We start from the raw sequence: 17,945 nt of genomic DNA, 5'->3' as shown, positions 1-17,945 counted from the left end.
TATCCGTTCATTATTAAGTGTCCACTGTGCATAAACTTAAAGTGTCCGCTATGTCGTTAAATTACCGAATCACCTGGATCACTGTGAAACCTCTCTGAAGAAGCAGCAGCATGTGCAGACACCACGGTGAAGACGTCCTCGAGCAGTTAGGGCAGTTAAAATTAGTTCCTCTTTTGATTTTTTCCCAACTTCCCTCAGTAATATAGACAGATAGACAAATATTACCCCATATGCACCCCATGATTTTCCCTTCCTAACCTTGATCTCCCTATCAGTAATCTGTGCTTTCAATCCAGGAGGCTGGTACACGAAATCATCCTCACTTTCTATGCTTTCTCCCGATCGACTTCGAAGGTCGTTAGATCGATCCTCCATATTCAGTGCCATCACATTGGTCTTGCCTTCGTTTATATGTTTCCCTACGCTCGCTGCTGCCGATTCTACTCTGAGCAAGAACTCGTTTGCCTTGTCCATGTCTTCACATATTAATGCTATGCCGTCCGCAAAGGCCCAAAAATCTTGGCCCTATTATTGGAATCCCGGTAAAAATTTGTGTCTATTTGCTGCGAGATGGGGCCACAGGGTGAAGCAAGTGTGACCTACGTCACACTTGCAAGCGTTACCTCAACGATGATTAGCGAAGGCGACTATTTTGCTCCAACCAGAGCCCTAGCGCTTGCAGTAGCGCCCGCCGCCGTCACGTAGCACGCGAAGACTCATGATTCAGCGAAGTTAACTATTCGCCATGAACCATAGTTAACGTTCTCAGTTCAATTGACATAGGTCGCACCGTGTAACCAGGAAGAATTTACTTTAATGAGTACAATAGTATTATCCAATATTACTCTGAACTTACTATTTGTTATATCTACGGTAAAGGACACACTCACAGACGGAGGTCAGATTCACAAGTTTTAATCCGACAATTTAGTGCTACTTCAGCTAGTGAGTTATGTCCAATTTAAGGATAAGAATGGATCTGGACGAGTCATTTTAGGGCCTATCAAATAATTTCCACCAGTATTTTGACGAGCTGAACATTCTGCACCCTTTGAACATCCTCGATTTGCTTGAATCTCAAAAATGGCGAGCTGGAGGTCAGATTCACAAGTTTTAATTCGACAATTTAGTGCCACTTCAGCTAGTAGTAGTGAGTTATTTAGGGAAGTTTGATTAGGGTCGAAGAAGCTCACAGCAGAAAGTTTAACAAAAGGAATAGTTGTATTTTCAAAAGTCTGTCCCATTTTCAGATATGAAACTTTCTGATCACACATTTGACATATTGGATAAAATTTTTGCCCAGAAACCAATTAGTCAGTTAATTGATGATAGTATGAAACCAAATTGGGACACTGGAAGTCAAATTCTCGGGGGAAAAAAAGGAAAATCATACTGTCCTATACTCTGTCCCATTTTCAGTCTCTGAGCTGAAATTTCATGGGCAGAAATTTTACAGTTTTGACCGAATTTCTGAGCCGCAACCAATTAGTCAGTCAACTATAGATGGCAAATGACACGATTGAGGTGCTTGAAGTTTGATTTGGATCGGAGGAAGCTCACAGCAGAACGTTTAACAAAAGGAATAGTTGTATTTTCAAAAGTCTGTCCCATTTTCAGATATGAAAATTTCTGATCACACATTTGACAGATTGGATGAAATTTTTGCCCAGAAACCAATTAGTCAGTTAATTGATGATGGTATGAAACCAAATTGGGACACTGGAAGTCAAATTCTCGAAAAAAAATGGAAAATCATACAGTCCTATACTCTGTCCCATTTTCAGTTTTTGAGCTGAAATTTCATGGGCCGAAATTTTACAGTTTTGACCGAATTTCTGACCCGCAACCAATTAGTCAGTCAACTATAGATGGCAAATGACACGATTGAGGTGCTGGAAGTTTGATTTAGATCGGAGGAAGCTCACAGCAGAAAATTTAACAAAAGGAAAAGTTGTATTTTCAAAAGTCTGTCCCATTTTCAGATATGTAAATTTCTGATCACTTATTTGACAGATTGGATGAAATTTTTGCCCAGTAACCAATAAGTCAGTTGATTGATGATGGTATGAAACCGAATTGGGGAACTAGAAGTAACCAATAAGTCAGTTGATTGATGATGGTATGAAACCGAATTGGGGAACTAGAAGTCAAATTCTCGAAAAAAAATGGAAAATCATACTGTCCCATACTCTGTCCCATTTTCAGTTTTTGAAGCTGAAATTTTATGGGCCGAAATTTTACAGTTTTGAACGAATTTCTGACCCACAACCAATTAGTCAGTCAACTATAGATGGAAAATGACACGATTGAGGTGCTGAAAGTTTGATTTGGGTCGGAGGAAGCTCACAGCAGAAAGTTTAACAAAAGGAAATGTTGTATTTTCAAAAGTCTGTCCCATTTTTAGATATGTAAATTTCTGATCACACATTTGAAAGATTGGATGAAATTTTTGCCCAGAAACAAATTAAATAGTTAATTGATGATGGTATGAAACCAAATTGGGGTACTGGTAGTCAAATTCTCGAAATAAATGGAAAATCATACTGTCCCATACTCTGTCCCATTTTCAGTTTTTGAAGCTGAAATTTCATGAGCCGAAATTTTACAGTTTTGACCAAATTTCTGACCTACAACCAATTAGTTAGTCAATTATAAATGGAAAATGACACGATTGAGTTGTTGGAAGTTTGATTTGGATCGGAGAAGGCTCACAGCAAAAAGTTTAACAAAAGGAAAATTTGTATTTTCAAAAGTCTGTCCCATTTTCAGATATGAAAATTTCGGCACTATCCGTCGCGGAGTAGAGTCCGCGGCCCGGAGCCGCCGGTGCTCCGCCAAAATGTATTTACACTGGACTCGAATACATTTTGGCGGACTCCGAGCGGAGCCGAGCGGACTCCGAGCGGACTTTAAAGTCCGCCGCGGACTCCGAGCGGCGGCTCGGCGGAGTGTCCGCCGCGGACTAAGCCACTAGGCGGACTCCGGTCCGCCGCGGACTCCGGCGGAGTGCTTGGCGGACTCCGGCGGACCTCTCCGGCGGACTTGAATCCGGCGGAGTCCGGCGGAGCTTGGCGGAGTCCACCAGCTCGGCGGACTCCGCTCGGAGTCCGCCGAACTCCAACAGAGTCCACTGACTTCCGACCTCCGACTTCCGACCCTCGGCTAAATTTGTCACGTGACATACAATTACAACATAGCATTTTGCAATATTGTGGTCAGATGAAAAGGTCGCTAGTGATAAACCTTAACCATTACCCTCACAATGTCAATAGTGTACAACTCTAGTCCTAACTTTGACCCTATAATGTATAAACGTTGACCCTAACCCTCCACCAAACCGTCAGCAGCGAAATATCAATGTCATTGACTGGTCACGTGACCAAAACAATTTTTGCCATATTATCTCATATAGGGAAGCGTTTTTAGTTTTACCCTACACGTTGCATGTGGCGTCATTCGGCCGGATCCCAGCAAGCAAAAATACGTCGACCATCACAGGACGACGCCAGCCAGCACTCTCTACGCTCTTCGAGCTCCGATCGTCCTGTGACGAAGTAAGGACGAAGCCTGAGGTCCTCAGGTAACATCGACCACCGATTGAAAATTCAGAGATTTTTTGACATAAAGGTCAAATGTAAAACTAAAATCTTGATGTTGATTGATTGACGACGTCAATTTTTGAGCACAGCGCATGCGGAAAAGGACCGCGTAGCTAGTCAGGATGTTGATAAATATTTGACTTGTGGCGCGATGTGTTGCTCTAACTATAGCCCTCTCGCTTGCAGTAGCGCGCGACCGCCGGAGGCGGAAATGACCTGGTTAGCTAGGTAAACGCGATGTGCCTTGTAGGATGAAATCCTACTAGCTGACGCCACTCGCAGCTGTGCTGCTCGCTGTACGTCAGCGATCGAAATTTATACGCGTATCACCCGTTAAGATGTGCCACCCGACGCGCCACTTAATTTTTCTCGTTGCTCGTCGCACGTCGACGAACAACAAAGCTCGTTGCGACGCGCAATGAGCTGCCAGGCTAGGACATCGTCCTGGTCCAACAAATTTTGGCGAGCGATTTTCTCCAAAAATTTAATGAGGGCGCCGACTTCCACTCTGGCTAGGTTTCTTTATTCTTGTTACCCAGCGCGGCGGGTCGGGTACTCATATACTTGATTTTTGAGAGTACCCCATCTTATGAACGATAAATGAACTTATATGTTACAATATATTTTGAAGTTTTTGAAGTATATTATATGTATTGATTATTCTGTGGCAAATAAAATTCTCTTTTTCTTAAATTCTCTTTTTCTTAATTCTTGTTCATTGAAATATTACCGCCAGCGAGGAGCTGCAGCTGCGACTGCAAGCCGTGTTACCCACTTCCCTGTACTGTATTGTGATCAGCATGAGTTTAATCAAAGTAATGTGTATCACTCGCTTCACTCGATCCGAAATTAAAGTATATAATCCTACAACGCCAAGCTAGTAATACAGTTTTATGAAAGCACTCTGGCCAAGTCAGTGGATTCTTTTTACCTAATTTTACCTAATTAAGGAACGCGCGCTGGGTAACAAGAAACCTAGCCAAAGTGGAAGTCGGCGCCCTCATTAAATTTTTGGAGAAAATCGCTCGCCAAAATTTGTTGGACCAGGACGATGTACTAGCCTGGCAGCTCATTCATCATTGCGCGTCGCAACGAGCTTCGTTGTTCGTCGACGTGCGACGAGCAACGAAAAAAATTAAGTGGCACGTCGGGTGGCACATCTTAACGGGTGATACGCGTATAAATTTCGATCGCTGACGTACAGCGAGCAGCACAGCTGCGAGTGGCGTCAGCTAGTAGGATTTCATCCTACAAGGCACATCGCGTTTACCTAGCTAACCAGGTCATTTCTTGTCATACGTTGTATAACCCACCGCGCACGAAGTGCGCGGCTCCCCTCGTATCGTCAGGACGATAAAAACGATAGTGAAACGACCGTGGGGGTCGCAACGTGATACAAGTCATTTCCGCCTCCGGCGGTCGCGCGCTACTGCAAGCGAAAGGGCTATAGTTAGAGCAACACATCGCGCCACAACTACAAGTCAAATATTTATCAACATCCTGACTAGCTACGCGGTCCTTTTCCGCATGCGCTGTGCTCAAAAATTGACGTCGTCAATCAATCAACATCAAGATTTTAGTTTTACATTTGACCTTTATGTCAAAAAATCTTTGAATTTTCAATCGGTGGTCGATGTTACCTGAGGACCTCAGGCTTCGTTCTTACTTCGTCACAGGACGATCGGAGCTCGACGAGCGTAGAAAGTGCTGGCGTCGTCCTGTGATGGTCGACGTATTTTTGCTTACTGGGATCCAGCCGAATGACGCCACATGCAACGTGTAGGGTAAAACTAAAAACGCTTCCCTATATGAGTGATGAGATAATATGACAAAAATTGTTTTGGTCACGTGACCAGTCAATGACATTGATATTTCGCTGCTGGCGGTTTGGTGGAGGGTTAGGGTCAACGTTTATACATTATAGGGTCAAACTCAAAGTTAGGACTAGAGTTGTACACTATTGATATTGTGAGGGTAATGGTTAAGGTTTATCACTAGCGACCTTTTCATCTAACCACAATATCACAAAATGCTATGTTGTATGTCACGTGATAAATTTAGCCGAGGGTCGGAAGTCGGAAGTCGGAAGTCAGTGGACTCTGTTGGAGTCTGGCGGACTCCGAGCGGAGTCCAAGCTCCGCCGGACTCCGCCGGATTCAAGTCCGGCGGAGAGGTCCGCCAAGCACTCCGCCGGAGTCCGCGGCGGACCGGAGTCCGCCTAGTGGCTTAGTCCGCGGCGGACACTCCGCCGAGCCGCCGCGGAGCCGCTCGGAGTCCGCGGCGGACTTTAAAGTCCGCTCGGAGTCCGCTTGGCTCCGCTCGGAGTCCGCCAAAATGTACTCGAGTCCAGTGTAAATACATTTTGGCGGAGCACCGCCGGACTCCGCTCGGAGTCCGGCGGCTCCGCCGCGGACTCTACTCCGCGACGGATAGTGCCAAAATTTCTGATCACACATTTGACAGATTGGACGAAACTTTTGCCCAGAAACAAATTAAATTGGAAAGTCATAATGTCCCATACTCTGTCCCATTTTCAGTTTTTGAACTATAGATCAAGATGACAAATGACAAGATTGAGGTGCTGGAAGTTTGATTTGAATCGGAGGAAGCTCACAGCAGAAAGTTTAACAAAAGGAAATGTTGTATTTTCAAAAGTCTGTCCCATTTTTAGATATGTAAATTTCTGATCACACATTTGACATATTGTATGAAATTTTTGCCCAGAAACAAATTAAATAGTTAATTGATGATGGTATGAAACCAAATTAGGGTACTGGTAGTCAAATTCTCGAAATAAATGGAAAATCATACTGTCCCATACTCTGTCCCATTTTCAGTTTTTGAAGCTGAAATTTCATGGGCCGAAATTTTACAGTTTTTACCGAATTTCTATAGATGGCAAATGATACGATTGAGGTGCTGAAAGTTTGATTTGGATCGGAGGAAGCTCACAGCAGAAAATTTAACAAAAGGAAAACTTGTATTTTAAAAGTCTGTCCCATTTTCAGATATGAAAATTTCTGATCACACATTTGACAGATTGGATAAAATTTTGCCCAGAAACCAATAAGTCAGTTAATTGATGATGGTATGAAACCAAATTTGGGCGCTGTAAGTCAAATTCTCGAAAAAATTGGAAAATCATAATGTCCCATATCTGTCCCATTTTCAGTTATTGAAGCTGAAATTTCATGGGCCGAAATTTTACAGTTTGGACCGAATTTCTGACCCACAACCAATTAGTCAGTCAATTATAGATGGTAAATGACAAGATTGAGGTGCTGAAAGTTTGATTTGGATCGGAGGAAGCTCACAGCAGAAAGTTTTACAAAAGGAAAAGTTGTATTTTCAAAAGTCTGTCCCATTTTCTGATATGAAAATTTCTGATCACACATTTGACAGATTGGATGACATTTTTGCCCAAAAACCAATTAGTCAGTTAATTGATAATAGTATGAAACCAAATTGGGGTACTGGAAGAAAAATTTTCGAAAAAATTGGAAAATCATACTGTCCCATATTTTGTCCCATTTTCAGTTATTGAAGCTTAAATTTCATGGGCCGAAATTTTACAGTTTTGACCGAATTTCTGACCCGCAACCAATTAGTCAGTCAACTATAGATGGCAAATGACAAGTTTGAAATGTTAAAAGTTTGATTAGGGTCGGAGATAGCTCTCAGCAGAAAATTTAACAAAAGAAAAAGTTGAATTTTCAAAAGTCTGTCCCATTTTCAGATATGAAAAATTCCGATCACACATTTGACAGATTGGATGAAATGTTTGCCCAGAAACCAATTAGACAGTTTATTGATAATGGTATGAAACCAAATTGGGATACGGGAAGTCAAATTATCGAAAAAAAAAGGAAAGTCATACTGTCCCATACTCTGTCCCATTTTCAGTTTTTGAAGCTGAAATTTCATGGGCCGAAATTTTACAGTTTTGACCAAATTTCTGACCCACAACCAATTAGTTAGTCTATTATAAATGGCAAATGACACGATTGAGTTGCTGGAAGTTTGATTTGGATCGGAAGAAGCTCACAGCAAAAAGTTTAACAAAAGGAAAAGTTGTATTTTCAAAAGTCTGTCCCATTTTTAGATATGTAAATTTCTGATCACACATTTGACATATTGTATGAAATTTTTGCCCAGAAACAAATTAAATAGTTAATTGATGATGGTATGAACCAAATTAGGGGGTACTGGAAGTCAAATTCTCGAAAAAATTGGAAAATCATACTGTCCCATACTCTGTCCCATTTTCAGTTTTTGAAGCTGAAATTTCATGGGCCGAAATTTTACAGTTTTGACCGAATTTCTGACCCACAACCAATTAGTCAGTCAACTATAGATGGCAAATGATACGATTGAGGTGCTGAAAGTTTGATTTGGATCGGAGGAAGCTCACAGCAGAAAATTTAACAAAAGGAAAACTTGTATTTTAAAATTCTGTCCCATTTTCAGATATGAAAATTTCTGATCACACATTTGACAGATTGGATAAAATTTTGCCCAGAAACCAATAAGTCAGTTAATTGATGATGGTATGAAACCAAATTGGGGCGCTGTAAGTCAAATTCTCGAAAAAAATGGAAAATCATAATGTCCCATATCTGTCCCATTTTCAGTTATTGAAGCTGAAATTTCATGGGCCGAAATTTTACAGTTTGGACCGAATTTCTGACCCACAACCAATTAGTCAGTCAATTATAGATGGTAAATGACAAGATTGAGGTGCTGAAAGTTTGATTTGGATCGGAGGAAGCTCACAGCAGAAAGTTTTACAAAAGGAAAAGTTGTATTTTCAAAAGTCTGTCCCATTTTCAGATATGAAAATTTCTGATCACACATTTGACAGATTGGATGAAATTTTTGCCCAGAAACCAATTAGTCAGTTAATTGATAATAGTATGAAACCAAATTGGGGTACTGGAAGTAAATTTTTCGAAAAAAAAAGGAAAGTCATACTGTCCCATACTCTGTCCCATTTTCAGTTTTTGAAGCTGAAATTTCATGGGCAGAAATTTTACAGTTTTGACCGAATTTCTGACCCACAACCAATTAGTCAGTCAACTATAGATGGCAAATGACATGATTGAGGTGCTGAAAGTTTGATTTGGATCGGAGGAAGCTCACAGCAGAAAGTTTAACAAAAGGAAAAGTTGTATTTTCAAAAGTCTGTCCCATTTTCTGATATGAAAATTTCTGATCACACATTTGACAGATTGGATGAAATTTTTGCCCAGAAACCAATTAGACAGTTTATTGATAATGGTATTAAACCAAATTGGGATACGGGAAGTCAAATTATCGGGAAAAAAAGGAAAGTCATACTGTCCCATACTCTGTCCCATTTTCAGTTTTTGAAGCTGAAATTTCATGGGCCGAAATTTTACAGTTTGGACCGAATTTCTGACCCACAACCAATTAGTTAGTCAACTATAGTTACACTCATCCTCCATTGCTAATCATGTCTCTCTCTGTCTGTCTGTCTGTCTGTCTGTCTGTCTGTCTGTCTGTCTCTCTCTGTCTCTGTCTGTCTCTGTCTGTCTGTCTCTGTCTCTGTCTCTTTGTCTCTGTCTCTTTGTCTCTCTCTCTCTGCCTCTCTGTCTCTCTCTCTCTGTCTCTCTGTCTCTGTCTCTGTCTCTGTCTCTGTCTCTGTCTCTGTCTCTGTCTCTGTCTCTCTGTCTCTCTGTCTCTCTGTCTCTCTGTCTCTCTGTCTCTCTGTCTCTCTGTCTCTCTGTCTCTCTGTCTCTCTGTCTCTCTGTCTCTCTGTCTCTCTGTCTCTCTGTCTCTCTGTCTCTCTGTCTCTCTGTCTCTCTGTCTCTCTGTCTCTCTGTCTCTCTGTCTCTCTGTCTCTCTGTCTCTCTGTCTCTCTGTCTCTCTCTGTCTCTCTCTGTCTCTCTCTGTCTCTCTCTGTCTCTCTCTGTCTCTCTCTGTCTCTCTGTCTCTCTGTCTCTCTGTCTCTCTGTCTCTCTGTCTCTCTGTCTCGCTGTCTCGCTGTCTCTCTGTCTCTCTGTCTCTCTGTCTCTCTGTCTCTCTGTCTCTCTGTCTCTCTCTGTCTCTGTCTCTCTCTCTGTCTCTCTCTCTGTCTCTCTCTCTGTCTCTCTCTCTGTCTCTCTCTCTCTCTCTCTCTCTCTCTCTCTCTCTCTCTCTCTCTCTCTCTCTCTCTCTCTCTCTCTCTCTCTCTCTCTCTCTCTCTCTCTCTCTCTCTCTCTCTCTCTCTCTCTCTCTCTCTCTCTCTCTCTCTCTCTCTCTCTCTCTCTCTCAGGATTAATACACTCATCTTCCATTGCTAATCATGTAAGCGCGTTGACAGCACGTTGAGTTAGCTGCAGAATCGACCAACAGTAAAATTTCTGACCCACAGCCAATTAGTCAATCAACTATAAATGGCAAATGACACGATTGAGGTGCTGGAAGTTTGATTTGGATCGGATGTAGTTCAAAGCAGAAAGTTTAACAAAAGGAAAAGTTGTATTTTCAAAAGTCTGTCCCAATCCCATTTTCTGATAATGAAAATTTCTGATCACACATTTGACAGATTGGATGAATTTTTTGCCCAAAAACCAATTAGTCAGACTGTTAATTGATGATGGTATGAAACCAAATTGGGGTACTGGAAGTAAAATTCTCGAAAAAATTGGAAAATCATACTGTCCCATACTCTGTCCCATTTTTAGTTTTTGAAGCTGAAATTTCATGCACCAATTCAACTTCAGACACCAGCCTAAGGGGCTGCGATATGTTTTTCAATACACAAGACTGGTTTTTGCATAGAGTCACCAGTCCACTGTCCAGTCCTACATTTCTTGCATATCCGTGAAAGAACCGAGCAGTAAACTAGCATGAAGCTAGGTAAGAAAAAAAAAACTGCATTTCAACTATAATAAGGCCAAGGGGATGATCCTTATAATGTGGCCTGACTTTTAAATCTGTTTTTCATTTGGACAATTATATGTCTCGGATAAAAACCAAATTGCCATTTAATGCAGTAATACTGCAATTACGTCCAGTCTGTGCATACAAGGAAAACAAGTTCTAGAGCTAAAATGTTTTGGAGAAATAATAACAGCAAAACGAGTCTTTGCATTTCAGTCAAATTCAAATATTTCTATCTGTAACAAAAGAAGAACACGATATAATGATATACAATTTTATTGAGAAATTAGCTGTAAACTTTAAAGGTTCTAGAAAAATCTAGTATTCCTCTTCATCGTCTTCTCCTTCGTTATCAACAGAGTCCACACCGACCTCCTCGTAGTCCTTCTCCAGAGCAGCCAAATCCTCCCTGGCCTCCGAGAACTCACCCTCCTCCATACCCTCTCCTACATACCTGAAACCAGCATTAGGTTAATAATCAATAATTTGATCCTTTATTCTCACTTCATATCCCCTCAAGTCGTATCGATTACTTTTCAGTTGGTAACGGGTCACGGGGTCAGGGCACTAGGAGTGCAGGAATGAATGTTGGATTGCAATTGGATGCAATCTAATATCTGTAATATCACAGCACATATGAGGGTTAATTATAAGGACTCGGAGTGAGAAACGTCATACTTCTTTTCATGATCACATTGAAACAGTTTATGCCATATTTGGTTGCAGAGCTGTAGTGTTGTGATGGCAGCCTTTAAAATTGTGGCCAAGAGGTAATAACAGTGCAAGAACTTCAGACGCAATATTTCAATCATGTTAAACAGTATAGTGACTATCAGCTAGGGGAACTGTTACAACAGTCTTACAAATACAAGGTACAAGATGAGTAGAGAGACACTGACCAGTGGACGAAGGCTCTCTTGGCGTACATAAGATCGAATTTGTGATCCAGACGAGCCCAGGCCTCAGCAATGGCGGTGGTGTTAGACAACATGCACACAGCTCTCTGGACCTTGGCTAGGTCACCTCCAGGAACAACAGTTGGTGGTTGGTAGTTGATGCCAACTTTGAACCCGGTGGGGCACCAGTCGACGAACTGGATGGTTCTCTTGGTCTTGATGGTGGCGATAGCAGCGTTAACATCTTTGGGAACAACGTCGCCTCTGTACAGGAGACAGCAAGCCATGTACTTGCCGTGTCGGGGGTCACATTTCACCATCTGAAAGATTGGTTCTGTTTAATATCTATAATAGAGATGGGAAGGCCAGCCTGACCATCTATTGTCGTTATTCGTATATTTAGGGTTCTGAATTTGCAGCAAACTGTACCGTTACTGTTAGCAACCCGTGTTTAGCAATTAGCCCAGCCATTCCACGTTAGTAGTCTAACGTGGGATGAGTTAGCCCAGCTGTATATTTGTTAGGCTGTTGCCATGGTAAACATCAGTTATACTCTTGGGCCAATCGATTATTTGCCGGTCGTATCCATAGCAACCGCAATATACATTGCTGAGCTGAAATTGAATCAGCTAAGTATCAAGTGTGACACACAATTAGCAGAATCTAACCACGTGGCAAAAATCACATGATCAGGTCCCCAACATGCAACCTCGTGATATTCTCAGTCATGTGACAGTGCACGTGCGGTCATGTGACTGTGCAACTGCACGTGCGGTTCCTGGACATGTCACGTGGGGATGTGACACCCTCATTAGTCGTGTATAAGGTGGCGCCATATCCCAGATCATGATTCTATAAATGTGACTGTGGGATAGAGGGGTTATTTTGAGTATTGTGTATGAGATTGTGTATAAGATTAAGAGCGTAAGTGATTTGCCAAGCAGGCCGACAGATTTAATAAGTAGTTTGTCAAGCAGAGAATTAGAAATTTATGACATCAAAATTAAATTCCAGGTCTTAAGAGTGAGAGAAAATATTGGTTTTCCAGTTCTACACTTCTCTAATTTGTAATCAACAAATGTTAATAATACAGAAATGAAGAGAGATTGTATAAAACCCGTTTTATCATCGGCCCGAAATAATTAGGTATAATTACATACTAACGATGTTCTGATATCCTTAATTTATGTCTTAAGACTCAGAAAATGTATCATGTGCGTTTCTTCAGGGTTCTCCCTACTAAGATTTCAAATTTCAACCCAATTGCCAACACTTCGAGCACTAATTTCCAATTTAGCTGATAAGCGGATGAGGTCTACTGGTTAGTATGAGTACCTTCTTACTATATACGGCTTATAATGTTTAATCTGAACGAGTAACCAACAAACGTAATCAGTTAAAAGAAGAGAAACTGGTAAACACTGACCTGGTTGGCGGGCTCAAAGCAGGCATTGGTAATCTCTGCAACAGAGAGCTGCTCGTGGTAAGCCTTCTCAGCAGAGATAACTGGAGCGTACGTAGCAAGAGGGAAGTGAATCCTGGGGTAGGGTACCAAGTTAGTCTGGAACTCAGTCAGATCAACGTTCAGAGCACCGTCAAATCGGAGTGAAGCTGTGATGGAGGAGACAATCTGTGCCATCAGTCTGTTCAAGTTGGTGTACGTTGGTCTCTCTATGTCAAGGTTTCGTCGGCAGATGTCATACACGGCTTCGTTGTCGACCATGAAGGCACAATCGGAGTGTTCCAGGGTAGTGTGAGTTGTCAGGATAGAGTTGTAGGGCTCTACCACAGCAGTTGAGATCTGAGGATATACAACTTATTAAAAATGAGGAGCATAATAACGATGAAGTTGCAAGACAACAACCGTGCGAAGAATTGTGTAAAATCAAAACCAAGATGACTGAGACTGGTGAGGTTTATAATATACCTGAGGGGCAGGGTAGATGGCGAATTCCAGTTTGCTCTTCTTGCCGTAGTCCACACTCAGTCTCTCCAGGAGAAGAGAGGTGAACCCAGATCCAGTACCTCCACCGAAGGAGTGGAAGACGAGGAATCCTTGCAGACCGGTACACTGATCAGCCAGTTTCCTGAGTCTGTCAAGACAGAGATCAACAATCTCTTTCCCGACGGTGTAGTGACCTCGAGCGTAGTTGTTGGCAGCATCTTCCTGTAGTAGTTGTGTTACTAGCAACTTGTGAGCTTAAAGGTAAAATGACAATCAACTGTGAGCTACATTGATAAGTTGTTGTACAATCCTGTACATTTTATTTGTGTATTAGTCCGCTAAAAATATGGGTACTGTCGTCTGTCGCAAACCTTTCCAGTGATGAGCTGCTCTGGATGGAAGAGCTGTCTGTAGGTTCCAGTCCTCACTTCGTCAACAACAGTTGGCTCCAAGTCAAGGAACACAGCCCGAGGAACGTGTTTCCCGGCTCCAGTCTCGCTGAAGAACGTATTGAAGGAGTCATCACCACCTCCGATAGTCTTGTCAGAAGGCATCTGGCCATCAGGTTGGATACCATGCTCCAGACAATAGAGTTCCCAACAGGCATTTCCAATCTGCACACCGGCTTGACCAAGATGAATAGAGATACACTCACGCTGAAAGTAAAAAGCTTTGAATATGGGCATGCATACTGATTGCTGGCGTTCAAACGGAACTACTGTAGTAATGTAACTATTTGCAGGTACACAGAATAATATTTAACAACTTAAACGAAACATGAGTATAAAGTTTACTTGTCTTACCATGTTTAGGCTGAATAAATCGTTAAAACTAAGACTCAGTAAGAGTAACGGGGAACCTCCGAGAAAAGAATTTTATAATGAGCCTGATGTACATTAGCTGTCATTATATAGGTTTGCGTTGGCAACGGTTGCCGTAACCATGGAGTGTATTGCTGTCCGTACATTGGTCGAAGTTAAGGCCACTTGACAAGATAATGCGCTCTCATTGGTTAATATAAAGTGCAGGTTAGCCCACGTGACTGCGCGTGTGATCACGTGACTGCGCGCGTGATCTATTGGTAACGCGGACCAGGTTAGCAGCAATCTGATTATACATGACGCAACAGATTCTTAGCGGGGTCTCTCCATTGTAATTAAGGAGTTTCCTCCAGATAATAAGCAAACCGATTAAGCTTGGACCTTGAAACTGAGTATGCTTCAGTCTATGGCCGAGAGGTGCTCTGCGGTAAAAAATGAGCCCGATCTGAAGATAGCTTTTTAAGATCGTGTTTGAATGTCGTTAATGAACATTTTGTTTGTTATTTCTTGCTATTCCGTAATATTAATCGAAATTAGTTATTGATTAACTGATCATTCTCAAAAGCATGATACTGATAGAACTACCACATGATTTCCCCTTCCTCTCGTCATTAAAATGTCCTGCTATACCCTTCAGGGTACCAGATGTTTGCGTTGCAGATTGGTGGATTCAGCTCCCAGTCCCCCACAGCCGAGGAAACATATGACAAGTATGGAGAGTCCACTAATTGTGCGGATGATGGAGAAGGGGGAGGATAGCTAACCAAGTCTATAAAATACAATTTGATGGTGAGTTTATTATAATCCATACCTCTCCTTTTCATCCACCAAACTTTACCTCATTTTACGTTTAATCTCAACGTTTGGTAATGCTACGATCAGGGATTGACCATTTTATCCTGGACCCGGCAAATGATTGACAAGAATCTAGCTCAATCCCCTGAAAGATGGCGCCAATCTTGGTCGACCCCAGGTTTCGCTACTTGAATGTAAAAAGATCTGAACCAATTTATAAATTTTCTGAGGTTAACATATTATTGAAATTGTTAGGTCCGAAAAGCACGGAGTGTCTTGATGAGGATGACCTAACAGGTTACAGAGGCCAAGTGTTAGTGACCAGGTCTGGTCGGGAATGTCAGAGATGGGACTCTCAATGTCCTAACGAACACACAATGACTAATGAGAAGTAAGAATATATTCCATGATGTGTATGAAGTGTGTTATGAAGTGTGTTATGATTTATGCAGATGAATATAACTCTTTTAGTACTGTTCCATCTTGTAGGACTCTTATATAACAAGATGGAATACTAAAAGAGTTCCCGGAGAACTTAGAGTAAATTTTACTAAGAAAGTTAGACAGTTAAAAACTAAATTCATTACTTTTAGTACTGTGTTTCACAGTTTCCGAGGATTAATTGCATCAATACTTGTAGTTATCCGTCCGCGGGACTTTCCGGGAGCTTTTGCAGAAATCCTGAAAAGTATAAGTCCTCTCAGTTCGTCAAAACATTTAATTCATCAAGCATGATGATTTGTTATTTGATGATGGTAACCAGGCGACGGGGGCCACCTGGTCACTTAGTGTAACAAAACTAGCCACGTAGCATGCGAATTAGTCCCCAGGTTGAAGTTAACGAGGGAGAATGTTGGTGCATTAAATAAGGGTGTGTTGGGAGCTTCAAATTCACTATTAAATCACTAATTATACTAATTGCATACTAATAGCACTAAAAGTAATAAAGTAGATCGGTCGGTAATGGTCTCCTCAGCTCGCCAGGAGTTTGGTGTTTCAACAGCTATGGCACGGTACCTCAGCGGGAGTACTGTGATCTGCCTAGATGCTCTGATGCAGGTAAAGTTAGCTGTCTTTCTTCTGAAACCAGAGTGCCTGGTGACTACAGTCGTTCGAAATAGAAATAAAACTTTCCGATTGGTCAAAAATCAAAATAGAAAGGAATTATTGATAAAATTATCGATTTTTCTCAAAAAGCCCTCATTTAAAGACGCTTTACCATTTAACATGTTTATTGTTTAAGGTACTATATCAAAAGCTTTTCAGCTCAACGTAATCCAATTCCAGGGAATGTTGTGATACTGAAAGCAAACTGTGCCGACAAAATGACGGTTTATGTTGACGGATATTTGCAATACGCCGCTAATCTGGATACTTGGAACATTGAGTCCACAGTCGTGATACCCAACGGTTTTAAAGTCATAGCGATAAAATGTGACAATATATTAGAGGAGATTCAGGGTTGATAACATCTGTGGAAAATCATCTTGGAGAGCGGGTCCTCCTCTCTGATACCACATGGAAATGTTCTAGAGTATTTGAAGAGGGATGGCAACGGGAATACTATGAATCTTCCTCAGAAAACTGGTAAATCGCAACAAACATAGGAAAAAATCGTGGACAGATAAGCCCACTTGCTAGTTGGATCTGGACTGAAGATAAAGTGGACACCATCTACTGCCGGGGAGGATGGCCCTGGACCAGAGGTAGTCATTACGGTCTTTGAAGGAAATTAATTAATTGTTTTGTCAATGGTCAATGGTATTGGTACTACTATAGGTATATTGAATTCGTAAAGTGTAAAGGCCGAACAAGAAATGCTATTGTATTTATCAATTTATTTGATTTATAATGTCCAATTTTCAGCTATATGTCCACCCTTACAATTGGGTCATGGATCAGTTCAACCTGGTGGGCCCATACCTGCTGGAATAACAGTAACCTTCTCCTGCGATGTCGGCTACAAGTTGACCACCCTCTACCTTGCTACATGTCTTGACTCCTCAACCTACGACGTAGAAAATCAGGTGTGTTTTCCTATCACAGTAGGTGAGTTAATTGGTAGTTATAGAATTTAATGGAATTCATGTCCAGTGACCAATTACTAATTAGTGAGTTCACTGTGGATGTCACAAGACACAATTGAGGTATTGAAAGTTAGAATGCTGGAAAAATCTTAATTAGCTGTGGAAAAATTCACTTTGAAATGACCAAATTCGGCCCAGAATATAGGTTAATTTCATAATTTATGGAACCATAAGTCTGCCTTTTATCTCCTGAAAGTATAACACAATTATTGCAGAGCGAAAGGAGATGTTTAGCGACTTTGCTGATGATGGGACGAACATGTACACCAACATTAGTATGGACTTTTCTTCTTTCTTTTTTCTTTTTTTCTCAATACAAGGCCATATTCACGGGAGATTACGATAAAGGATGTGGAATGACATTTGATATCATCGATACTGATGTCATGTACCATCTTGACTTCTGATTTAACTATGAAGGTGCTTATAGAATACTTATCCAATCGTCCAGATGGAATGGACAGTGGGGCTACAGATACCCACCGCTGAGATCGAGCTTACCAGATTTGGCCTTAAAGGACCAGTTAACTGAAAAAAAAGTTATCCTCATATTTTGACAGATTGTGACAAATAGCAAACTAAGCAACGAGTCGAAATTCCTAAATCTCTAACTGCTCTCTAACGCGTGTAATTAGCGTTTGTATTATTTTGGCGATGACGTCATGAAGTCCCTTGCGCGCACAGAGTAGCTCGTGAGACTGTATTTTACAGGTAGAAAATGGACATAATACAATGTTTCTCCCCCAAATAACTCGAAAAGTAAGTATTTTAGGATACATGTTGCTTCATAAGTTGTATATAAACATGGCCATTGTGCACAATTTGCACTCATCCAAAAATCTGTAGGGCCTTCATAGCCCAATTTACGAGATGCCCATATTTTAGCATGATTTCTGGAACCGAAAATCAGTTTTTCG

At 41.4% G+C, this 17,945-nt stretch overlaps 1 protein-coding gene across 1 annotated transcript; it reads right to left on the bottom strand.

The window, feature by feature from the left end:
- Positions 1–10,641: 10,641 nt before the first annotated feature.
- LOC134814662 (tubulin alpha-1A chain-like) lies at positions 10,642–14,321 on the bottom strand. Its single transcript, XM_063822828.1, has 6 exons — positions 14,129–14,321; positions 13,697–13,981; positions 13,308–13,547; positions 12,807–13,181; positions 11,384–11,700; positions 10,642–10,938 (listed from the first exon to the last, which is right to left on the bottom strand). Exons 1-6 carry the CDS (start codon positions 14,129–14,131, stop codon positions 10,803–10,805), a joined length of 1,356 nt encoding a protein of 451 aa, XP_063678898.1. The 5' UTR covers positions 14,132–14,321; the 3' UTR covers positions 10,642–10,802.
- Positions 14,322–17,945: the final 3,624 nt, after the last annotated feature.

This window comes from Bolinopsis microptera, chromosome 5 (genome assembly GCF_026151205.1).
Source record: "Bolinopsis microptera isolate Bmic1 chromosome 5, MBARI_Bmic_1.0, whole genome shotgun sequence".
Classification (NCBI taxonomy): domain Eukaryota; kingdom Metazoa; phylum Ctenophora; class Tentaculata; order Lobata; family Bolinopsidae; genus Bolinopsis; species Bolinopsis microptera.
This window is presented reverse-complemented; position numbering and strand designations above follow the sequence as displayed.

Excerpts from the sequence above, each read along its gene's own strand:
- LOC134814662 (XM_063822828.1), bottom strand. Across the intron at positions 13,548-13,696 it reads AGCAGCTCATCACTGGAAAG|GAAGATGCTGCCAACAACTA; the intron begins GTTTGCGACAGA and ends CAACTACTACAG. Across the intron at positions 10,939-11,383 it reads AAGAGAGCCTTCGTCCACTG|GTATGTAGGAGAGGGTATGG; the intron begins GTCAGTGTCTCT and ends TGCTGGTTTCAG.